The following is a 25,934-nucleotide window of genomic DNA, read 5'->3' on the forward strand; positions in this document are numbered from 1 at the left end:
TCAAAGGAGAAGTATTGTACTGCATTTATCTTAGCACTATACAACTGTAAAGGAAACTTACAATGTTAAAAAAATAAAATTGTTTACTTTATTCAATTCAATTAAAACAAGCTGTTGAACGTAATTACATGAGACAGAGGATGCAAACTCCACATGAAATAGCCATATCTAGTCTGGGAATTCAATCAGCTTGGAGGCAAGAGCATGTGACCTTATTTCACTTGAACTCACCTGGCAGCAGACGGAGGTGAGGGGATTCTTCCAGGAGATTTCTTTGATGCTTTTCCCAGTTTCTAAATCCCAAAAACAAAGTCGACCATCGTTTGAGGAGCTCACCTGAAAATGAAGAGCTCATGTTTAAATATAAAGTCTGTAAGCATCATTATAACATCAGAACATGGGTGAATCTGTCGTACCACACAGTCTTTAGTCCAGGCACAACCGGTGATCCAGTCTCTGTGGCAGTGAAAGAGAGACTTCGACAAAACAGGAGTCGAACTCACATCCCATAATATCAAAGCCTAAAGAAATCACAGGGTTTTAAATCATGGTTATGTTTAGTTTAACATGAAATAAAATGTAGAGCATTTTTCCATAACTGAGTTGAAAATAACAATACAGCTAAGCAAAGTTAAACAATGTTGGGCCAATGGTCTCCCATCACTGAGAAAACCAGGAGACACAGTGGGGCATCTGTGATATACTAGTGTATATTGCTGTTGTGTCTTTAGGCAAGACACTTCTTCCACATTGCCTAGGCAATGACCTCCAGCTCTTCTGGGAGATCCTGAGGTGTTCCCAGGCCAGCCCAGAGACATAGTCCCTCCAGTATTCCCCAGGGCATTCCCCAGGGAATTTCACCATAACAGTCTGAAATAAAATAATATAATAAAATGAACCAGAGAATATTGTGATGTGGCTGACCTGGTCCTTTCCTCCAGACAGCAGCTGGTCTCCCTCTGGACTGAAGGAGAGGCAGGTGACCCCTCTGCTGTGAGCTCTGAGGATGGAGTGAGGAGGGACGGAGGAGAGGAGAGAGGAGAGCAGCCACAGAGCCACCGAGCAGTCATCTGAAGAAGAGAAAGAAACATTTACACCGCAAATTTCTTTGATCTGGCCAAGATTTTAAAACTTATATCAGGTTATTCATCTTGTTTTCAAATTTATTATCTACTTACTGGTTCTGAATTGGTTGTATAATCTTAAAAATTATCACAAATATTTCTTCTGTGACTCAAATGTTTCAAAGAAGCTGCAATCCACTTACCATAGTTTTCCCCTGCAACACTTAACTTGTTTTTAGATTCAGTGATACAGATTTGATCAGGCCATGAACACTAATCATGAACTGGTTTTAAGTATGTTTATCTAAAACTTAGCATCTATAAAATTATTTCCAGCCCATGAACAGTTATCTGAGACTGATTAATTCTAATCTAGGTAGTTTATTTTAAGATAACTTCAAGTCAAGTAAAATTATCTTGCTGCATGGACAGATCATTTCACTACTTTTAAGTAATTTTCTGAAAGGTTTAAGTGTTTATATCTTAAATTTGACCAAGCTTTTTTGCAGTGTAGGGTAGTAGTTATTATGCTACTTTTGTATTTAGTATAAAACTATAACATATATAGATCATTGTTTTATATTTTGTTCATTGTAGCTTTGTTACTCCATCCAAAAAGGAAACAAAAAAACAGTGGCCTTATATGGTCAAAACCCTCTATATAAATTAGCTTGTTTTCTTACCTGAGGCAGTTGCCAGGTAAGTGTCATTTTTAGCCAAAGCAAGCACTGGACCCTGGTGAGAATCCAACATAGCCGCCACCTCCAGACCTCCCATCAGCCCCTGTTCTTCATCACATTCTCTCCAGACCCGCACTAGCCGGTCCTGTCCTCCTGAGACCAGCAGCTCGGACTTAGACCTGGGGTTCTGATCCTGGTTCTGATCCTGGTTCTGATCCTGGTTCTGATCCTGGTTCTGATCCTGGTCAAGACCCAAGTTAACAGAGACCCAGAGTAAACAGTGGACAGAGGAGGGGAGGTCATCAGACGTCCAGATCTTTTCTCCTACAATAAAAATAACACATACTTCATTGTCCAAACTTAAATTATGGCTATTTGGTCTTTTATTTAGTGTTATATATTTAAGAAAATGAGCAACAATGCTTCAAACTAGAACTAGAATTCTGAATGATTATTTCAAAAGTCTGATTAATCTGATTATTTTGTATTGATTGATAGCACTAAATACAGTGTTTTGTTTTTTTAATTTAGTTTGTAATGCTCATATTTAGTTGCCTGGGATCTGGAATTACAAAATAAACTAGTGACTGAAAAACATTTTCTGCAAATTCTATGGGCAAAGCACTAAATTTTGTTATTCTGAGGTAAGCGAAGTATAATTTTGTTTGTAAATAACCTGTGACCAGTGAGCTTCTTTCATCATCAAAGTCATTGAAAAAAACATTGTGCTGAAGTGTCTTGCCCAAGGACACTACTATAGTATGGACACAGACCTGAGTCCACAGTGAAGAGTTTGATGCTTTCTTTGGTTCCCACAGCTGCAGTGTCTCCTCTCACAGACACACACAAAGCAGGGTCTGTGTCGGGCGCTTTCCTCCGCTTCTGAGGCGGCTCACAAAGAAACTGAGGAGAGAATACAACATTAAAATTCAGGTTTAAATATTTGCACACATTTGTATTTAGCAAACTTTACCTTTTCAGTTTTCAGAGTACTGACTGATCGTCCAAGTCCCCCAGACCAGAGCTGGATCTGAGGAGAGATTTAAAGAAAGTGAAGCCACTGAATTTTACATGAACATATTAGATTTGATAGTGTTTCTTAAAATAATTTGGCACCAGTGCAATACAGTGGAACAGGATTTCTAAATGTATGTCACTCTCTCTTATTTAACATGTGGCTGTTCTAAAGTGCTGCTGTAATCACTGTTCTCGTCTTTGTTTGCCTGTCCTGTCTAACTGTTTATAATCTCTGTAAATAGTGTGGGTTTACATTTAGTTTTTTTGTAACATCAGCCTGGAAGGGGTCTGCAGAATGAAAGTAGCCCAAGACTATCTTCATTAAAGGGACAGTTCGGAATTTTGGACATAGGGCCTCATTTCCTAGTTAGCCAGAGTGTTGGAGACGTGTGGAGACACTTTTTTAAATATTCCATCCAGTCCTTGTATTTGCAGAGGTCGCTGGTGCTAGACTAGTGCATGTCAATGGTCATAGTTATCCTGCCAATAAAAACAGTCTTACCCACTCCACAAAACACTTGAGGCAAAACAATTATAACTGTCGATGTTTGCAGAATAATTTTAGAAGTAAAACCAACCTTGCATTTGAATGATTTATGTCTGAGCAGCAGCAGCAGCGAGTTGTACTTCTTGATAGAAAGCTTGGGAGCGGCAGACTAATACTGTATATGAGAAAATAGTCCCTCAACATGCGACGATTCATGAGATGAGAGGTTAGTTTTATTTCAAACATTATTCTATCAACACAGACATTCACATCGATAGTCTGGCGTAATAATATATTTGCTTCGGGTGTTTTGTGGAGTGGGTAAGACTGTTTTTAGTGGCAGGATAACTATGGCCATTGACATGCACTAGCCTAGCACCAGTGACCTCTGCACATACGAGGACTGGACGTCTCCAACACTCTGGCTAACTAGGAAATGAGGTCCTATGTCCAAAATTCAGGACTGTCCCTTTAATATGCACTTTTCTCAAATAAATAAAATAAACTGGAGCTCATTAGTCTCACCAACCTTGAAGGCTGCAGCAGTTTCAGAAGTAAATTTCCTATTCGTTTTCCCATAAACTGTTAGAAACAAGGCTAACCAGCTATGAGGAAACTAATGTCCATTAATTAATTAATTAAATACATTTATGTATATTATGATTTCTTTTAGTCTCCATGGGCCAGGTTACAGGTCAAATCAGTGGAGAGGTGACCCGCTCACGACAAGAATGAAAATGAAATTAATACATGTTGTGTTTAATGCTATTGTATGTTTAATGCTATTCATGGGTTTCTGCTTCATATTCTATGCAACATTTAATTATTCATATCTTAATTCTAAAGATATAATATTTGAAATTATGAATGGCTATGGCAGCAGTGCTAATTTTTCATCATTTTGAAATCCATGCATAGTGCAGAAATTCTCTACAAAGCAATAAAAGCTCCATGGAGGCAAGCAGGTGGTGGAGCGTTTATAAAAAGTGCCATAGCGCTCCTTTAAGCGTCCTCTCTCACCATGTGGTCAGCCCCAGCGGTCAACAGCTTCCTCCCGTTGTCGATGAAGGTCAGAGCTTCCGTGGAGCCGGTGTGAGCCTGAAAACATCCCACACACGAAGCACTGAACACGGACCAGACCCGGACCTCCCCAGAGACTGACCCCGAGCAGAGCAGAGAGGAGGAGGAGAAGGCCACACTGTGCACCGAGCGCCCATGACCAACCAGGGACTGAGGAGAGAGGAGGACATAAAATACTTACTTACTTTCACAATAATTACAGTATTTTATTATAACTGGGCACATATTATGCTTTTTTGATTAATGTTCTAATGTTGTTTCCTCATCACAAACAGACCTGGACTTGTGTTTTGTTTCATTCACACATATTTAACACACAAACCTTGCAGATTTTGGCTGAGTAATTCTCTCAAACAGAAAACACTCTGTTCAACCTTGTGATGCCATGTGGTAATGCAGGAAGTGTTCTACTGTTTTTAAACTTTATACACCTTCACTAGAATCATTTGGATCATTTCAGGACTGCAATTGCCAATCTCTACTGAACTAAATGAAAAAGGTAGCTGAAACCACTGTGCAGTGAGGGGCCATGACCAACCAAGGACTGAGGAGAAAGAAACCATCAGATTAAATATGAAGAGTGGTGTATAAGAAATTCAACCGTAGCTAAAAATCTGGCTCTTGCCCCCCCATTTGGGAGAGTGAAGTCAGCATATTCAAGTCTGAAAACCACCTATTCACCTTTTATTTGTTTTACTTTTTGAACACATCCAAAAGCATTAGAGAGGATATATTATGCAAAATTGACTTTTTGGAGCTTTCTACCATGTTGCAATGTTGTTCCCTCATCAAAAACATGCCTGAAGAGGTTTTAGATGGCATCCATGCACGTGTGAGCAATCTATTGATCTTTCTGACTGTAATGTGTTAGTGCTCTGAAGGGGGCTCAGTGAGGGGGGACTCATAGCATCAAAAACGAAATGTAAATATAGCATATTAATATATTGTTTTCCGCAAATATAGCATTTTAAAAACACTAAAAGGTAACACAGTGATCTAAATAGGTTATGTAGCAGTTAATATCCCATAGATGTGTAATCATATTTGATAAAAGACTGAAATATGAACAGATAAACTAAGAAAATAATGAATCATATGCATTTTAGAATGCCAGAACACCATTTTAAGAACTGTACTTTAATTCATGCCGTTTAGCAATGGTGTTTCACTCACTGCGATGGTTGTGTTCTGGAGCCAATTCCACACGGTGACGTTGCCGTTCCAACAGCCGACGGCGAGGGCGTGTCCTTCCGGGTCAAAGGTCACGCAGTTCATGGGGCAGGTGCTGTGCATAAAGGCCACCTGCTCCCCTTTAGAGGCACTCCACACCTGGATACAGACAGGGACATGAGGAATAAGTCTGGCCCACTTTATCCTACACTATATTTATATCTTTCAACCATTTACTTTCAAGCCAGTTCATTTAAAGTAGATTTTTAATTGTTTTAGCAAGATCATCGACATTAGGGCTGCAAATAGTGATTACTCTGGTTTAAATTAAGATATAGGACTAACTTTTAACATGGAGTCCAGAGACACAGTAGCAAGGTGCTTCTTGTCTGTAGAGAGGTCACTTCCTGTTATAGCATTCTTGTGTCCATCAACAACAGCCGTCCTATACAGTATAAGATATAAACATACATTGTACATACTATAAAGATTGAGAATTTTATTATTTTAAAATCAGTTCTTTTCAAACCTGCATCCATTCTCCACGTCCCACATTTCTATTTTCCCGTCGAAGGAGGTGGAAGCCAAACGTCCGTCTTTTACAAAAACACAACTGGAGACACCATCACAGCTGCTCACCAGAGAACGCACCTCCTGGAAATGCAAAAATTTAAATATTTACAATAGTCCCAAATTTATCAGATTGGCAGTGATTAATAATGATAATGTTATGGCTTGTAATATTTTAGTTCATGTTAATGTTAATGTCAGGTTGCTTTATAATTTAGTGAAGTTACTTTGTGGTAGTACCTCAGAAGCCACAGCTGCTTGAACATACATGGCTTATTCACTTTATATTTATCTTGCATATTTTAAGATGTATATATCGTTAAAGTTAAGGTGCAGTTAACCTTTAAGTTGTCATAGAAATCTTAAAAAGTCTACTAACTTTATTGAACCCCATAGGGAATTTCATCTCTTCTCTGCCTTAAAAAGAGACAGGTCTTATACAATATACTGATCACTATATTGTAGATATTTCTAAATGTTGGATTTTTTTCCTCCTCTGCATTTGAGCTATCTTAATTAAATCTACACACATAAGTCCCCATAGTTCCTACCTGTCCAGTTTGTGTGTGGACGAAGTGCAGACTCCCACGTCCTGTCCCCACCACCATCATCTGTCCATCAGGACTCAGGACCAAGCAGGAGAGTTCAGAGGAGAACGAAGACACCAGCGCACTGACAGAGAATATAAAAGAGATTCATTTACAGAATATGATCAACTTTTAATCCAGTTTCCAGACAGATATTTTTTTTCTGTGGGGTAAACTGTTTTTGTGTCTGTGATGCTGTATTTTACCTGAATGCAGCCCCAGAGTCACATGCTCACCAGAAATCTAAGCTGGTATCTTCTTGTTCCTAACCACCTTTTGTCACTGCAAAGTATCAACACCACTATACCTATAACTATGCAACTATATGATGTTCCTCACCCCATGTCCTGGTTACTTTCAGTGTTGTTGAGCCACTTCACAGCCCGGACTCCTCCTTTTCCCATCATGCTTTGGGCCCAGATGTGTGCAGAGGATTCAGGCTTCTCGTTCAGAGCTTGTTGAACAAAAAGCGCCGGCCAAGATGAGAGCAAAGAGGAGTGACGTTCCAGAAACATCAGGCAATCCATCACAACCTCATCTGAAGAGTCTAGAGACCAGAGATACACAAGTACTACAATTAGTCCATTTGTTTTTGAAAAGTCTGAAATACAGCTCGAGTGGTTATACTAATCTAGATATTAAAGCCAAACATCTCTGGCTCTGGATGTGCAGGACTCTGAATTGAGTCCTACACATTTATCAATCTGGAATGACTCCTAGTGAAAGTGATCAGCAAAAGAGTGAAAGCTGAGAGAAATATTTGAATTTGATTGGTTGGAGCATTACAACAGCAGAAGAAGCCAAAAAAATTGAGCATTTGTTAAATCCATCGTTCTCTCCACAAATGTAATCTTTTTCAAATACAAAATAGTTTGTGTTTCTGCTGAAATAGGCTAAAATTTGTCAGTCGGTGGCACTATGTTTGTTTTGGTTGTTTTTTGATTAGCCTGAATCACCGGTTAACCGGGCAATAGCAACAGGATTCAGACCAGACAGTGCAGTGATAAGATTTATTAATTAATTGATAAATTTATTTATTTCATAAAGTATAAAAAGACATCAACAGTGTCACAACATGAAACATACAAGAAATGAATGAAAAGGAGCAGAAAGAAGAGCCATCTTATGTTATCTGCCCCCTTTTCCCTTTTCAAGATAATACATATCAGCACCGATAGTTACTTTAAAATATTTCAAAGATTTCAAAGATACTTCTGTAGTCACAGCTGCCCTGGGGCAGATTGACAGAAGTGTGGCTGCTAAATGCATTACTCACTGAATGAGTTGTAGATCTTGAGGACGTGATGCAGAAGTCCATGGCGCACGTTGGCAAAGATGAAGTAGTAACTGGAGAGAAGGGACTTTAAAGGGTCCTTCTGATTACACTGCATCTAAAGAAACAAACACAAATCAATGGGCGGTCTCTACAAATGTATTCTTAATGTGAAGAGGCTCGCATCTCCACACATCTGAAATGCAACTTGGCCTGGATGCGAGACACACTTGTCTCCATGGAGATGCATAATGTTCAGTGCCTTACATAGAACATTCCAGGCAAAGTTATAGACTCTGCATGTAGACAAGCAAATGGTGGACTCTCCACCAAATAAGATACATAGTACACCTTTAACTGATATCTAGAGACATAAGTAGGTAATGTTTAAGAAAGAGCTAGACTTAAAAGCCAGACCATTTTAAATATTTGACAAACCAGGCAGTGTGGGAGCTGCATGACAGCAGAGGCCTCACAGTGAAGGAAAGTGTCAGCCCCCATCGGATCAGCTGAGGTCCACAGATGAGCTGCAGAAACATCCAAATTTTTAAAAACAGCTTAAAATATACAGACATTTTTACATGTGACAAATTTTTACTGTTTAAAAAATAACCCTGTGTTTTATACCAGCAAGTACGAGGTTGGCTCTGCGGCGGTCAGTTTCTGTCGGGAGGAAAAACTCTTCAAAAGCTCGTCTCACTTCAGGGTTGGACAGAACCACAAGGTCATTTGTGTCAGAGCAGTTTGAGGAGCCAATCAGACTGAAAAAAGAAATAATTATATGCACTAAAAATACTATATAATCTATAAAGGCTCACAATATAATCAATAATTGCTGCCTTGTAAGGAGGGTTTGAATAGGGCCCAGGAGAGATCACTACATTACTCAGACATGCACGGATGATATATGAAACCTCTTCAGGCATGTTTTTGTTGAGATATTATGGTTATATTTATGGCTGTACCTATGCAGACTGTGAACTATGCGAGTGAAATTGGCCAGTGGGACTCTTCCTCTGGGTTTCCTGCTCAGGTCCAGAGCACTGTCCCAGGAGAGCGTCCCCTGTGTTGTATAAAGGTCATTACAGATGTTCAGGACAGCATACAGCTCTCTCTCCTTCAGTCCTGTGAAGAAGGTAGAATTCATGTCATTGATAATATTAAAAAATCTACCACTCAAAATCTGAATCTAATAAACATCTTGAAAATTTAAATGTCTGGCCTTTTCACTGTTTTAAGAATACAGAGCTAGTGCCTGTCGCCCTCTGCTGGTAACAAAGGTGAATTCAAAATGTTGAAATTTCTAATTATCAGCGCAGCTACAAGAAGATAGCTTCTGAGTGAAGGTCAAATTAAATTATAAGAACTACTAGTACCATGGACTACTGGTCTGCATGGAATGGATGCATGGAATGGATGCATGGAGTATAGCATTAAATGCATCTATCTCCATGGAGACAAGCAGGCGACATGAGACACCACGGCAAGTTACAAGTCAGATCTGTGCATATGGCCCCAATCATAGCAGTAATCCATGTTTTTTAAGGTATTTTTGAGCAATAAACACAAACCAACTCAATGACATACTCTGGAACATTCCACAAAAAGCAATTACATCTCCATGGAGACAAGTGGATAGCAGACTCCCCACCAGGAAGGTTAAATAGGAGACAAAATAACTAGCAAAAAGACTACTGCTTTTGGGTGAAAAAATAATTATAGTATAATTTGAAAGCAGATTAAACATTTTGAGCTTGTACCAATGGAGCTGAGGGTGAGAGCAGCCAAAGCCCAGGGCAGCCCCTGGATCCCTCTGAACTCGGAGCAGAGTCGATCCAAACTGAACTGGACCAACTGAGGCAGAGACTGAGGCAACATCTGCAGGCTGTCCTTCAACTAAAACAGGAGAATATGAGAAGGGAAAAACACAAAATATGCATCAATAGACAATCATTTAAAAATGATGTTGTTTGAGGACATAGAAGAAGAAGTTAAGCTGTACTTTATCAAATGAAGCAAAGTTCCTGAGGTCTTCACAGGCCAAGTGCAGGTACAGAGGGCTCACCGCTCCCTTCTTCATGATCAGAGTCTGGACCTAGCGCACACAATTATCATGTTACAATAAAGGATAATAATAATGAGACAACATGGAGTGAGCTGGTAGCTGAATCTAACTTTTCACTTTACTATTTCTTGGTAAATTGATACTTTGCAGTGACATCAGGCTGGGTGTGCTCTGCCTGTATGTTTAAGATGGAATTTTGAGCAGTGACACAATGCACACATTAGAAAACACTGCCAAAAAGTTTTAAAATGGTCTGAAAAATGAAAAAAAATACAAAATGGATTTAAACAACACATTTTCTGGAGTGTTCATGGTCCTGTTGTGGTGTTTCATTTTCTGCAAAAAGGTAACAGTGACTAAGTGAAAAACCTTTGGCTTATGCTAGCTAGTTTGTGACTGTACTTTTATTTGAGAGAGACTTGTTTAACACCACAAATCAGCTCTGTTGTAGCTCCAGTTTAGATTAAAGTCTAACTTGAGTACCAGAGCTTCAGATAGAGCAGTGTCTACAGTTAGCATCACAGTCTGAGGGAAGGTTGATGACATCAGCAGCAAAGTATTAATTCTGCATCCCAGGCAAGCACTAGCCTCTACGTTTAGTTAAGACCAGTTTTTCTCTTGCAGTTTACATTAGTAGTAGAATAGACCTTGTACCTGGTTGTTGAAGGCAGAGTCGCTCAGTTTCTTCCCAAAGGTGTCGAGTCGTTTCTGGACGATCTGTTTGCGGTCGTCCATGGTGAGAGGAGCCAGAGTGAACAGCAGAGAGGCCTTTTTCTTCACCAGAGTCTGAAGGAGTGAAGAGGAGGTCGGGACGCTAAGAACCAGACACACTCCCTGAAAATACACAATACAGACGAGGGACATCAACTTTATAAATCAGACTGTGAGTAATGAAGTAATATACTTTACCATTACAGCTTAAAGAATTTTAGCAGTCAAGATTCTTTTTTATTAATTTGTGAGCATGTTAGTGTTAGTGATAAAACATTTCAAACTTAAATACTTGAGTCTTAATACTAAGCACTAGACCTGATACTCAATATCAATTCCGATCCCACAATAATCATTTAAAAAACACAGTGAAACTGCCCTGCCTTTACCTTTGTTTCACTCTAAAACTTCCCTATTTAGAGATGGACTCAGCTCAGGTTAGGACAAAATTCCCAGTGTTCCATCAAATTGAAATGGCTACTGGATGGAGTTGAAACATCTGGATCGCGTGTCCAGATGATCATCAATGAAATAGTCTCTATATTGAACCACTCCTGAAGGAATGAGGGACTACAGCGTCTACTCGACTAATACAAATTTTGGTCAAATAAGACTCCATCAACATACGATACTGGTATCAGATATCGACAATGATACTGAATATTTTGGTGGATCGGATATCGGGCTCCAAGATACTGGTCCAGCCAATATCCCATTTTAGTCTATATGGTGTAAGAAGACAATTTACCAGCCAGTGTTGGCCTAAAACGTTTCATAATATTAAACTTGTATTTTTACAAGGCTGTTCTTTAATATTGTACTTTAAATTATAAATAACAGCTACAAAACATATTTCGATATTTTTTTTTACCTTATGCAGTTTGTGTTTAATGGAAATAAATTATATTTTCAGACTCTGCCCTGGTAGCAGCTCATATCAGGTATCAGTAGATACTTAAAGCCAAAGTATCCTCCTCAGTATCAGAACAGAAAAACCCAAATTAGTGCATCCCTACCATCGATCGCTTAATTGACTTAACAACTTAAAAACTACAGCCCTAAAACAGTACATGGTTGCAACCTGTGGGAGGTGCTGTGGGATCCAGTCAGAGATGATGTGACCGCTGCCGTCCTGAAGAAGATCGACTCCATCCACGAGAATCACCAAAGGAGAGTTTTTCTGAATCTGACTTAAAACTGAGTGAAACTGAGTCACCAGCTCCCTGAAATAAAACAAAGGACATTTTATTATTTACTGGAGTCTGAAGAGTCATATTTTAAAGAGCACCGTGTAACTTTTCTGGTGGAGGGTGCACCATCTGCCTCTCTATGAAGTAGGTATTGAAAATCTGATATTATTGATACTAAAACTAGTACTGAAACTAGATACTCATTCGAACAGGTATTGATACTAAAAAAAGCCACATTCACAGGACAGATGGACCACTATGGAACCTGCATGTACGAGTGAGGCATTACACAGATATAAGACCTGGTAATATAAAAGAAAGTACAATTTAATATGGAAAGTATTAGGATCTAATTTTTGATACATTTGACAACCCTACTCCATGGATGCTTCCATCGGAAAAGTTACACAGGAAAGCTTTAATATACCTAAAATGAAACAGTACCAAAACAGAAACAGTATCCACACTTACTCGTACGATTGGGGCAATGGCATTTCATCCTCAGTTTCGTTACTTTTCCTCAAACCTTTAATGAGGAATCGAAGCAGGTTTTCCACGGAGCAAGCTGACTGGCTGGCGGAGGTCGAGTAGGAGATGACATCACGTGTTGTTTTGTCCACGGAGCGAGCTGATTTGTTGGCTGCCGCAGAGTAGGAACTGACCTCATGCTTTGGCTTCATCTTTGTAGTTTTCAGAGCATGTCCCAATGCGGCCTGAGAAAAATATATATGGTATGTCTACAATATATTTAAGTACTACTAAAACTACTAGTTATTCCTTATTTCTAATTCACGTGAGGTATAAATTATTATACAGTATTCCCATTCCTGGACAATTTATCAACCTTATGTACTTTCCTTTTTTAACTTAAAGATCTTATATTGCTCAAAATGGACTCTTGTGAGCTTTAAGTCAAGTTAGAATGTTGTGGGGGGAAAAACATTATAACATAGATCAGAAAATAGCACAATATGGGCTCTTTTAAAGTGTTTGTAATGCATTTTTCGGGCTTTTTCTTACTTTTGGTATTTAACATTGTATACTTATAACTTTGACTAACTTTACAACTTTCCAAAAACTTTCTTGCACAATAAGAGATTTTAAAAAGAAATACACTAGGCCTCTCACGATAATTGCTACAGCATATACTTATCGGTCAATATAAGAAAGCTGGAACAATATTTTTTTCTATCAGTATTTATCATGTGTACAGTTTCTTTGCACTACTGGGTAATTGTTGGTTCTTTTTTTGGCTATATTAAAACATTTAAGCCATAAAAGATTGAATTAATAACTTCTATGACTCAATACAGATGCAAACTAAGTGCTAGAGTGTTTCATTCTGCTGTTTATTTATTGCAACTCATGACTTTTTAACAGTACGATAGATTTAGAACAGTTTTTGTGGTTTAAATCTGCTCTTACATCATTGTGTCAGTCAGTGGTATGAATTAGTTTCAGTATATTATCAATTATCGTCCATGTTTATTTCAACCATGTATCGAACTTCAAAACAGCATTCTATGGGACTATTAATTCTATGGGAATATTAATGAATACAGTTGAAAGAAGAAATGAGTTTTAGGGTTTAGTCACTAGTTGAAAATACCCGTTTCAACATTGGTGAATTTACCTTTTGGATATTTTATTGTAAAGCGCAATGTAATCAATTGGGAAATTTGGCCCTTGCCCTCCTATCCCCCAATTTGGGAGTATGGCATCATCACATTCTAGAACTTGGGTCCCCAACCTGTAGCTCGGCATCTATCAGTAGCTCTCTACCTCTTTCAAAGTAGCTTGCCAAGGGATTTCTAAACTCTACGTATTGTGCTGAATGTCTAAAAGTTGAAGAATTACCATTGTAAATCTGTCTTTTTTTTTTTTTTTTTACTTCTGTTGCCACAAATAAGAAGGCAGTTCATATCAACAGTGTCCTGAGACTGGGCCTTCATACAATTTACATATTTACTTTTTTTTCCTAAATAGAATAAGGCATGTTAGGGTATAAGTGTCTCATTTGAAAAAGTCAGTAATAGGACTCTACTTCTTTTCAAAAATTGGCCCATGTAGCTGTAGTTAACAAACAGTAAACAGTTCCATTGTATAAATATGTCTGATTTTTGATACCAACTGATCAATGGTAGGTGTCTCAGGTTTCAGACAGTAGATCGTGATCATTTTTCTTGCAGTCATCAGAAAAAAATGAAGCAGAAAGCACTGATCATGAGAGAGACTTTCAGAAAATATATCAAGCAAAAGGTCAGTGGGTCCAGCGAGAGGTCAGCAGCCAATATATTTTGTAAAATGTTTTAACATTAATCGAGAGACGTTGTATAGTAAATCTGTCATTTTAATGCCTGAGTTTGTGCACTAATAAATCGACAATGGTTTATGTTTTATAGGCAGTTAAGGCATCTAAAGCTTACAGTGGCTTTTCTATGCATTCAGATTCTTGTGACCATTAAAACAAGTAGCTCTCTGGCATTTTTGTTTTGTACAGGACCTCACTGGAGGAAAAAGGTTGGAGACCCCTGTTCTAGAACATTAAAACTACAAATACACTAAAATACTAAATAAAAGAAGTTACCATGAAGACGGTTTTCCCCTCTCCGGCCCCTCCCTCCAGCACCAGCAGCCCTCCTTTGGTCTGAGCCCGTTCTACCAGAGTCACAGCAGAGGAGAGAAGTTTGGATCGCCCGAAAAACTGACGACACAAAAGCTCCTGATGCGCTTCCTGTTCAGACTCTTCAGACAACACCGTGGACTCGTCTGCAGGCTGCAAATACAAGGACAGGAAGAATCAATCCATTAAACTTTATTCATAGAGCCCTTTACAACACTCAAGGTGACCAACGTGCTTTCTTATAAAACCAACACAATATTAAGAAAAAACATTCAACAATGAAATAATAATAAATAAAAAAGTGTGCAAAGTGCCACTGTATCACTGAGTTTTAAAAGACACTCTGAATAGATTGGGCAAAACACATAGAATAAACAAAATGAGATAATAAAAAGACACTATTTATTTACTGTATATTTGAATAGGGACAGATATAACAAACATACTAGTAGATTAACAATTAAAGGTAACATTTTGGTTGGGGGTTTGTCACTTGGTTGTTTCTGTGGATATGTCATTGTTCCACGGTATGACAGGTGGTTTTATAGCTCAGAAATACCTAGACAAACAGGCATTGTGACTGTGAGCGAGGTCGCCTCTCTACAGATCTGACCTGGAACTAGGTCTGATTTGATCTCCACGAAGATAGAAAAGTTTAATGCCATACTGTGAAACATTCCAGGCAAACTAATAACAGCATTTGACGGACTCTTCACCAGAAAAGTTACACAGTGCACCCTAAAGTAATCTGATCCAGGTATCACAGTGTTTTTTAACAGAAAAAAGCAGTGGGGGTTATTTGTAGAAAAAGCAATAAATACAGTGAATTTGTCAAGAGAATCGAACAGCATCAAAAGTATCCACTCTAGTACTTAACTCATTTCCAGACAGAGGTGGTAGAGTAGAGAGTAACGTTCATGAGCTAAATTGTGAAAGAAACATTTACCTCAATGAACTGCTCCTTCACAGCAGTCCATAACTCCTCCAGGACCGTCTTACGGAAAAACTCCAGGTTTTTCAAATACGGTTTTCCATCAACAACTCCTCCCCATTCACTTGGATAACTAACACACAAATAGATTATATATATTATTGTTTCTTTTTTTATTGATTATGTATTTCAAAATCATTGTTTAAATGTATTTTTAAACTTACTCCTCAGTGACTCTGGCTGCACTCTCCCTCAGTCGATCCTTCAGGGCGGCCATTTTGGATTCTGCTTCTCTGGATTCAGGAGCGAAGTCGCCTCTCCAGGCCACAGGCACCGATCTGAAAGTGAAACTAAAGCATTATTATCTGTTCAATGAAGAGTGCAGATCAGGCCCTCCAAACCCTCCTGGTTTGGTCCTAGTTTGATTCTGGGACAGTCCTGGCTCAGATCCGGTTGGTAATACTAGTCCTAGATCGATGCTAGTTTAGTACTGCATTGGCAGTTTCATAGAGCAATGTTGGTATAGCCTCTGCATTTATTTATTTTTCTACTAATCTAATATAAGTTGACTAATACGAATTTTGGTCGACTAACACACCATTGACTGATGAATCCACTAACCGAGGCCTACAGCTCTAATAAATTCAGATACATTATGACATATATTATGACATATATATATATATATGTATAGGTTATAATCTGTCATATTTACACTGTAACAGTTAACAAACAGGTTCATACTTGGTGATGTTGGGGTCTCTAAAGTAGCAGAACATTCTCTCTGCAGCGTTTGGATAAAGAGCCTCAAACTGTCGAATCTCCATCTCTGTGACAGAGAGGCCTTCAGGGGCGGACGATAACTGCAGCAAAACAAGGAACATTAGTAGATTCAATTTTTAACTGTATTTATACACAAAAACATGTTTATGCATGCATTCATATAATTCTAAACCAAAGTGACATTTTCTTTTCAAATGCAGGGACAAGTATTATAACAAAATCACAGAAGATTTGTTGGGTCCGTCTTGCTCGCATGCACCGCACCACGTGAGTCCTTCAGCTGATAGCCAAACATATTTCCATGACAACGTGCTTCAAGTGGACAGAGCCGTAAATGTCTGAGAAATACTTTTGTTATACATCTTCAAAGCTCAAAATGCTCTGTTCCACCTTGAGTTGTCATGAAGTGGTAGTTTTCATGTTAACAACTACCTTTTACCGTTATTCAGTAGAGATTGGTAATTCCCGGGTCAGAAATCATTCAAATGATTCTAGTGAAGATGTATGAAGTTTAAAACACAGTGGAGAACTTCTTGTATTACAACATCAAATCACAGTGTGTTTTCTGTTTGAGAGAAGAAGCCTAAATCTGCAGGGTTTGTGTGTTAAATGTGTGAATGAAACAAACACAACTCCACGTCTGTTTGTAATGAGGAAACTACATTCTAACACAGATCAGAAAATGGCGTAATATGGTCCCTTTAACAAAAAGCTTTGCATGTAAAAGCTGTGAGACTGTCAGTACAGTACAGTGCAGTGGATACTTACCCAGCTGTACTGTGGCAGCTCTGGTAGTTGAGGTTTGGGGGGCGTGAGTCCGTACCTCTCCCCCAGAAGCAGCACCATCACCTGGCTGCGGCACACCTCGTTCAGGCAGAGCTCTACGGTTCTGCCTGACTCCTCCTCTGTCACGCCCCAGCGCAGTTCCACCTCCTGCAGGTAGAGGCAGTGTGGAGCAGCCCTGCGCCTCAGCTCAGGGAACACCGAGCGAACCAGGAGGTCCCGCTCCGAGTGCATGTCCCTGAACGTGGAGGAGATGAAGACACGCACGCCCCGCCACCTAGAGGACAAACACAGAAATACACAGGAAAGTAGTATTAAAGACTTATTGTGGTTGTGTCTGCAGTGTAGTTAAAATCTATGACACCCGTGAATCATAATCTTCAAGGTTGTCAAGCTCATCTGTCATCATGCATGTGTAATGTATAATGTAGTAAAAACACACAATGTAAGATTCTTCCAACTCATTCCCATAACATTGCCTACTCTCCAACATAAAACAACAAGCATGAACTAAAGTGTACAAGTCTGTAGGGTGATGTATGGGAAAATATGAAATTATCACTTGTCTGGGGCCTCTTTTATAAGCTAAGGTAGGTTCTGGGGAGTTCCCTTTTATAAGACTTCCATAGACTTGTATGAACTATTCTAAATGTTTGTATATGCTTTGTGAATAATAAATAAATAGAAATCAATATTGTTCTAAAACAGCTTAATAAAAGAAACAAATCCACTGACTTGTGAGTGAGAAAACTGAGGTGCCCAATGGGAGCTGACGTCACTGTAAACGTCATCACAACAAAAAGTCGGCACCTCTGATAGATAGCTGCAATTAGCAGCGATTAGCAGGCAGTGTTTTTTTTTCCATTTGTACCAAAATGATGCAACACAGCCGAATCCTACGTGTATCACCAGAAAATAAAATTGGAGTAGAAAATAAGTACGTCACAGTAGGCATGTACCGGGGACGGTGAAAACAGGAGTTGATCGGCAAAATGGCGTCTTGAAAATAAGCACAAATCACTCCAAATACAACTTTGAGAGTGTAAATGGTCAAAGAAAACAACTACAACATGGTTAAAGGCTCTAAATTTATGATTCTGCATAATAGGTCTGCTTTAAAAAAGGTCTATTATGCAAATTCATCTTTGTTACTTGGTTCATGCACATTTGAGTATTCCTGTATTGTCCTGAATTTGGGACAGAATAATGCATGAAATCACATTGTTCTGATGTAACAGTGACCAATATACCTCATGCTGGGACTGGATGGTATGGACACTGCAGTACTGTCCCTCAGAGCCTCTTTAGCGCCCTCTGGTGGTGGAATATTGTAAACTTTGTCCAAATGCTCCACGTGATCCAACAGTCGGGATGAACCACGCTCTGCTACAAACCTGGTCAAAAAAAGAAAAGTTATTATTTTCTTTAATACATTTACAAATATATTTATGCTGAAAAATGTCACTTAGTTAGGATACAGTTTGATTTATGTTTTGGAGAAATACTGGTGTAGCCCTGTTGCTGGCTGCTTTTACACTTGCACACGCACCATAACAAAATTGGGACTAATGTAGAATCTGGTATTACACCATAAATAAACTAGAAATAGAACAGGACCAAACCAAGTCTACATCAGGACTAAACCAGGATGAAAGTGAACAGAGTTTAGTCCCAGTTTAGATCTAGTTTGGTCCCAGTTTAGTCGTGATTTAGTCCTAGTTTTGTCCCATAATATTCTTCATAATGCTCTTTTTCCCTTATACTGATCAATCATAATTTTATCTTGTCTTATTAAAACATGTTTTTCTATATCCCTGAAGATAAACAACACAGACTTTTCATTGCCACTTAACAAAAAATAAGCAAATACAAAATTATTCCACCACAGTCTTTCTTCTACTTCTGACAACCCTAATATGTGAAAATATGCATAGAAAAAAACTTACCTGAGTATTTGGTCACTGAATCCTGTCAGTAATACACAGTTTCTATCTGTGTTGTATTCAGCATTACTAAAACAAACACAGAAATTGGCAGTTATTAAAAGTTCCATTATGTAACTTTTCTGGTGGAGGGTCTCCCACCTGCTTGTCTCTATGGAGATATTATTGCTTTGGCTGGAATATTCCACAGTAAGATATTAAATGCAAGTTTCTTTATGAAGAGAAGCAGGTGACTCACTCAATTGGGCCAATTTTGCAGATCAGATCTGTAAACTTGGCTATAAATAAATATTTTATAGGGGACTATCTTCTGATCTGTTATAATGTTGTTTCTCATCAAAAACAAACCTGGAGTTGTGTTTTCTTTCATTCACACATGTTTAACACACAAACCCTGCAATGAAAAAAAAAAACAAAAAAAAAACTTTGCTCCACCTTGCAATGTCATGTGGTAATACAGGAAGTGCTCCACTGTGTTTTTAAACTCCATACAAGAAACATTTTGCTCATTTCAGCCCTAAAATTCCCAAATCCATCGGACTAAATGTAAAATGTAGCTGCTAACTCAAAAATGGCTGCTTCATGACATCATAAGGTGGAACAAACATTTTAATCTTTGACAGACTAATAATCCATGTGCGAATGAAATAAAACACAACTCCAGGTCTATTTTTGAGGAGGTAACAACATGCTAATATGGCTTGAAGCTCACAAGAGTCAATTTTGTGCAATATAGGACCTTTAAGGGGGAAAGCAGACAAAGCAATAACATCTCCATGGAAACAAGCAGGTAGTGGCAAATCCCCCACCAGAAAAGTTACCTAGAGCACTTTAATATATTTTATAGCAATGAACTATGACTTAATTAAACATAAAAATCATAATTTACTTAGAGCTGAGGAGTATTTTAATGTGAAGGGCTTTGGTGTTGATGTCTTTCCTGTACTTGCTCATGGCCCATTCAATGTCACTGTTAAACCAGGAGTCGCTTACTGCAATGATGTTATCCACCTGAAACAAAATATAACTTTTAATATAAGTTTTTGAAAATTTTTTATAAAGAAGGGGTATTTTCGTTCTACGGTGCATTATCACGATTTATATATTTTTTTCTCTTTGTTATTATGATGTGATGTGTGAGCTACTGTGTCCAAGTTGTTTCCCTTGTGGATCAATAACATTTCTCTAAGTCTAAGTCTATTAACTCCTAACATGTAACATATTAAGATCAACATGTTACATTTTTGACTGACTGATTGACTTGTTTTTATTTTGAGTTTGTGTCAAGAGAGAAAAAAATAATCAAATACATACTACAAATATTATTGGAGACAGCTAGGACTGTAGACTGTATGCAATGTACTGGGACACACAACAGCGTTACCATGGTGCTTCCAAGGACTCCTGAGCTGCCTAAGAATGCCTGAACTAAATAAACAATTATTGAGCTAACAGTTATACTAGGGAATTTACAGCATATATATTGTAAACAACAGGAGAGCATATTTCTTGAAAAGGAGTGGGAAGAAGAAAACTTATATTAACCCACCCTTATTCATTACATAGTTTCAAAAAATACGGGGTTGCTAATGTACATTGATCACGAAACTTTACAAATATTAAGATATAGCAAAATATAGTTCAATTGTTATTATGGGGAGCAGGGAACATATGTATGATGTAACTAATGGAATAACACCATGTTTGACAAATGTATAAAACTTGTTAGAATCAATATTAATGGCTTGCATAGTCCAGTTAAAAGATGGAAAGCACTGTCTAAACTCAAAAGAGATAAAGTAGAAATTGCATTGATGCAGGAGACGCATCTCTCAGATGAGGAACATTCCAAATTGAACAAACTGGGTTTCAAGCATGTGTTTTATTCTTCTCATGGTTCAGGGCGCCGGAGAGGAGTGGCGATTCTGATATCCGGGGTACTGAACTATGAGCATATATCAGAGCACAAAGACAAGGAAGGCAGATATGTCCTGATAACAGGAAAGATTGAAGATACCCTTGTAACTCTTGTCAATGTGTATGTCCCTCCTGGTAGCGATTGGTCCCTTTATAAACATGTTTTTGAACTAATTACTATTAAAAGTCAGGGAATCTTAATATGTGGGGGAGATTTCAACATTGTGTTAAATGGTTCACTTGACTCTTCAAATGGGAAAGGTCACACTAAAAAGATAGGGAAAAAGATGCTACATCTTATGGAAGAAATTGGAATAATTGATGTATGGAGAGATAATAATCCATCCAGGAGGGAGTATACTCACTATTCACACCCCCATAACATCTATTCTCGTCTAGATTATTTTTTTATGTTCAAAAATGACCTCCTCCGAGTCAAAACCAGTGAAATTGGGCCCTGTACAATCTCTGACCATAACCCAGTCTATGTGAATGTTTGCTTAGCAAGTAAGAAAATATTTACTTTTTGGAGGCTAAACAGTAATATTCTTAACTACCCAAATATTAAAGAAGATCTAAAAGATGCGTTAGAGGAGTACCTTGTGCATAATGACAATGATGAGGTCTCCCCAGTGATTCTTTGGGATACTCTTAAGGCAGTAATGAGAGGTAGAATTATAAGTATCTCCTCTTATCAAAAGAAAACCAACCAATACAAACTTGTATGCTTGGAAAACAAATTGTTAAAACTTCAGCGTGTGCACTCTAAAACTATGAAAAACGAAATTAAATCTGAAATTATAAAATTGAAAAAAGAAATTGATGATATCAATACGTTGGCGGTACAGAAAAAGCTTGTTTTTACAAAACAACAGTACTATGAATCAGGTGGGAGATCTCTAAAACGTCTATCTTATATACTGAAGAAACAACAAGCAGAGAGAACAATACATAAAATAAAAAATCCCTTAAATAACAAATTAGAAACTGAACAGGAGAAAATTCAGCAATGTTTTCAATACTATTATAAAAATCTTTACTCTCAAATTTGCTCAAATAATGGTGGGCAGATTGATACATTCTTGACCCAATTAGATTTACCAACCTTGTCAGAAGAACAAAATAAGAAACTTCTTGCTGCAATAACTAAAGAAGAAATTCATTTAGCAATTAGGAGACTGAAAAGAGGAAAGATGGCGGGAGCGGATGGTTATGGGCCAGAGTGGTACAAAACAATGGAGGATCACTTGATTCCAACCTTATTGAAGACTTTTAATTGGGTGATGGAGAGGAAAGAAATACCAAAATCTTGGAATGAAGCAATAATTTCCATTATACCTAAGGAGGGAAAGGATAGACTAGAGTGTAGTAATTACCGCCCAATTAGTGTTTTAAACATTGACTACAAATTATTCACATCAATAATATCAAAGCGATTGGAAACGATCCTGCCACAGTTGATCCATAAAGATCAAACCGGGTTTATCAAACAAAGACAAACACGGGACAGCATCAGAAGAGTTCTGCACATAATGCAGCAGGTCGTTCAACAAAAGCAGGAGACATTAGTGATCAGCCTTGATGCTGAAAAAGCGTTTGACTCAGTGAGGTGGACCTTCTTGTACAAAGTACTTGGCAAGTTTGGCTTTCATAAATCAATAATTGAGACAATTTCAGGGTTATACAACAAACCGACCGCTAGAATTAAAATTAATGGGGACCTTACTGAGCCAATTGCTCTAGAAAGAGGGACTAGACAGGGTTGTAATATGTCCGCACTATTATTTGCTTTGTATATTGAACCACTTGGTCAATGGATAAGGCAAAGAAAAGATATCAAAGGGGTAACAGTTGCAGGAGAGGAGCAAAAACTGGCGTTATTTGCTGATGATTTATTATTGACCATATCTCACCCAACGCAGACCCTACCCATAGTGATCAGAACACTTGAAGAATACGGTGCTTTTTCAGGGTACAAAATTAACGTAAACAAGACTCGGATATTAACTTTAAATTATGACCCACCTCAAAATATTAAAAATGATTATAAATGGAAATGGGATGCAGATTGTATTAAATATTTAGGAATTGTACTACATACAGATTTCACTAAGATGTATGAAGTAAATTATGGACCTCTTAACATTAAATTGCACACGGATATACAAAGATGGAATACTATACCATTTCTGGATTTACATTCGAGGATCGACTCTATCAGAATGAATGTTCTTCCTCGAATGCTATATCTGTTTCAGTGTCTGCCATTTACTATACTACATAAACAGTTTGCAGAATGGGATAAGATGATATCAAGGTACATATGGAAAGGTAAAAAGCTAGAATTAAGTATAAAACCTTACAGTTAAAGAAAGATAAAGGTGGTAGGAACCTTCCATGCTTAAGGGAATATTTCTATGCTGCCCAACTGAGGCCTCTTGTGTGCATGTGCTCTCCTGCTTACGGGGCGGGATGGAAAGATCTGGGGAGGAAATCAATTGAGGGGATACCATTGAAAGCTCTAACTGCAGATACAAAACTGCAGGGTAAAATTAATATACAAGATGACCACTTATTAAATACGATGATTATGGCCTGGAATGAAACCCTTAAATTATGTCATCTAGAGAGGGACTCGCACATTTTAAGATGGTGTGCATACGATTCTGAGTTTACCCCCAATAAATATGATGATAGGTTCAAAGTTTGGATTTCAAAAGGATTAACTGATTATAAATCATTTGTCCACAAGGGGGCATTCCAGGCTTTTGACACTTTAAAACAGAAGCATGGACTGCGCTCTGAGGATTTCTTCAGGTACCTGCAAATAAGGCACTACTTCACTCAGAAAATTACAATTCCCTCAGGTTTTCTTACAAATATTTATGTCGCTAATAAAATCATCATCTCCCACAAAAATAGTTTCAAAATTGTATAATGGCATCCTGTTGGGTAAGGAGGGGAGCACATATTATATCAAAGAAAAGTGGGAAAGAGAGGGAAAGTTTCCAGTGGATCTCAACAGGGTCAAATACATGGCGTGAATTTTGTTGGAAAAACCTAATGAGATTTTTCATTACACGAGTACAAAAGAGACACCAAGGAATAGGTGATGCCTGCTGGAGATGTGGGAATGATGGGGCTAATCACTTCCATATTTTTTGGGAATGTGGGGTCATCCAAGAATACTGGTCAGAGATTCATCAACATCTGCAGGGTGTTTTTTCATGTGTTTTCCCCCTGTCATTTATAACTTTGTACCTTGGTAACTTAGTGTTAGACGGCTTTAGCAACACAAATAAGATTACTCTATATTCTACTGGCAGCAAGTAAAAAGGCAATAACAAGGAAATGGCTTAAACCTGAGCGACCAACAATTGAGAACTGGATTGACATTGTGCAAGAGATGTACATGATGGAAAAGATTTCATTTTTACTGAAAGTGCAGCTGGACTCTTTTTACAAGATATGGACTAGGTGGACAGAATATGTAAAGTCAGTGAGATCAGACTTCATATAACACTACCTCACAGTTGCAATATTTTGTTAAATTGTGAAAGAGGTTCCCTGGCTCCCCAACCTGTTCTGAGTTTGTATATGTTTTAAAAGATTTGTAAGAGCAGGAACATGTGATTTAATTTTACACACTGCAAAATGTAATCTCCTTTTTCAATAAAAAGTTAATTTGAAAAAGATATAGCAAAATAAACGACATACTATACATACTAAAAGTGTTAATAAATTTAACAATAATTTTAACCCATGTCATTGTTCTGAAATGTGATCTTTAGCAAAAACTATGAATTATATTGTTTTATAAATTTCATTTTCATTTTTGATGCTCTGCGTCTCCCCTCCCTTTGCTCTCCATGCAAAGTCACTCCAACTTCAGAGTGCTATCACAACCAATGAGTATGCATCCCAGTAATAAAAACAACTGCACATCGCATCAGGTTTGTGAAGTTGTATTGTATTATTTTGTATCATGTTTTTGTATATTTATGGGGAATTGTCATCAGCTTGTAGGATGAACCTTGGACAGAATCTTACAGCTAACTGCAATGAGAATTTGAATAGGGCCTGGGAGAGATCGCTAAATTACTCAAACATGCGTGGGAAGGTTTTGAAGAGGGAACAACATTTTAACAAGGTAGAAGGCAAAAAAAATATACTAGATATTATAAATAAATATAATCTAGGTCAAAAATTTACCCTGTTTTGCTCTGACAAACTGAAGGTTCCTGACTTCTTCTTGTCTTCTTCTCTTTCTTCATGAATATGCATATCTTTCAGTTGCTACAACAATAAAAGGTCAGGAAATCATGATTAAAATCCTTATAAAATTTTAAAACATGCAACATCCTACACATTCATAAGTGTCTTGCCCAAGGATATAAATACAGTACTGCCCTGAACAGGATTAGACCGTTGATCTCTGGGTTGGAGGACAATGGCTCTACCCAATACCCAAGCCACTTTCACCCCAATACAGAGCTCAGGATTGTGCAGCCAGGAATCATTGAATTTTCAGTGACTTTAATGTTAAACCAATGGAGATTTTAAAGGTGTACTGTGTAACATTTTTGGTGGAGGGTATGACACCTGCTCTGAGCATTAACGATAGCATTGGTCACAGAGTCAACAGAGGCTGCTCATATCTAGGGATCCTCATTCACAAAAATACAGAGTGGTATCGGATCGGTGATTTGGTCTCATATCGGAGCTTTTGCCGATACCAGTATCTGTATCAGAACAACCTTATATCATACTGAGAGATTTGGATACCGTTCCATCCCTACCATTTCCCTTCTGAACAACCCTGGCTGGTACAGCTTATATTAAATGTTCACAGACCTTGACTCTGTTGGTGATGACTCGTATATTTTCGAGCAAGACATCCGACTCCAGTTTGACTGGTCTCCATCCGTCGAAGGTGGTAAGGACCAAACTGAAGTCCTCTGCACTGCTTCCGATCATCAGAGACAACAGCGCCCCCATCTCCAAAAGCTGCAGGAAGAAGACAGATGACGTAAAATAAATGATCAAGCTCCAGAGATTGC

The 25,934-nt window shown here is 38.1% G+C and overlaps 1 protein-coding gene across 1 annotated transcript in view; it reads right to left on the reverse strand.

The window, feature by feature from the left end:
- Window positions 1-25,934, reverse strand: part of tep1 (telomerase-associated protein 1) — a 52,208-nt gene that overhangs the window by 8,481 nt on the left and 17,793 nt on the right. The window contains 31 exon segments of the mRNA XM_055151506.1: window positions 232-336; window positions 417-521; window positions 925-1,070; window positions 1,748-2,068; window positions 2,518-2,647; window positions 2,718-2,774; window positions 4,269-4,478; window positions 5,502-5,657; window positions 5,844-5,943; window positions 6,028-6,152; window positions 6,620-6,740; window positions 6,995-7,202; window positions 7,932-8,046; window positions 8,367-8,455; window positions 8,556-8,689; window positions 8,894-9,053; window positions 9,689-9,824; window positions 9,931-10,023; window positions 10,648-10,827; window positions 11,786-11,927; window positions 12,366-12,607; window positions 14,482-14,670; window positions 15,464-15,581; window positions 15,673-15,786; window positions 16,193-16,311; window positions 17,000-17,291; window positions 18,265-18,408; window positions 18,961-19,026; window positions 19,847-19,968; window positions 25,087-25,170; window positions 25,729-25,881. Coding sequence (XP_055007481.1) covers window positions 232-336; window positions 417-521; window positions 925-1,070; window positions 1,748-2,068; window positions 2,518-2,647; window positions 2,718-2,774; window positions 4,269-4,478; window positions 5,502-5,657; window positions 5,844-5,943; window positions 6,028-6,152; window positions 6,620-6,740; window positions 6,995-7,202; window positions 7,932-8,046; window positions 8,367-8,455; window positions 8,556-8,689; window positions 8,894-9,053; window positions 9,689-9,824; window positions 9,931-10,023; window positions 10,648-10,827; window positions 11,786-11,927; window positions 12,366-12,607; window positions 14,482-14,670; window positions 15,464-15,581; window positions 15,673-15,786; window positions 16,193-16,311; window positions 17,000-17,291; window positions 18,265-18,408; window positions 18,961-19,026; window positions 19,847-19,968; window positions 25,087-25,170; window positions 25,729-25,881 — 4,476 coding nt within the window.

The sequence above is a fragment of the Boleophthalmus pectinirostris genome, unplaced genomic scaffold (assembly GCF_026225935.1).
Source record: "Boleophthalmus pectinirostris isolate CB_2022bp ecotype Guang Dong unplaced genomic scaffold, ASM2622593v1 HiC_scaffold_16, whole genome shotgun sequence".
Taxonomy (NCBI): domain Eukaryota; kingdom Metazoa; phylum Chordata; class Actinopteri; order Gobiiformes; family Gobiidae; genus Boleophthalmus; species Boleophthalmus pectinirostris.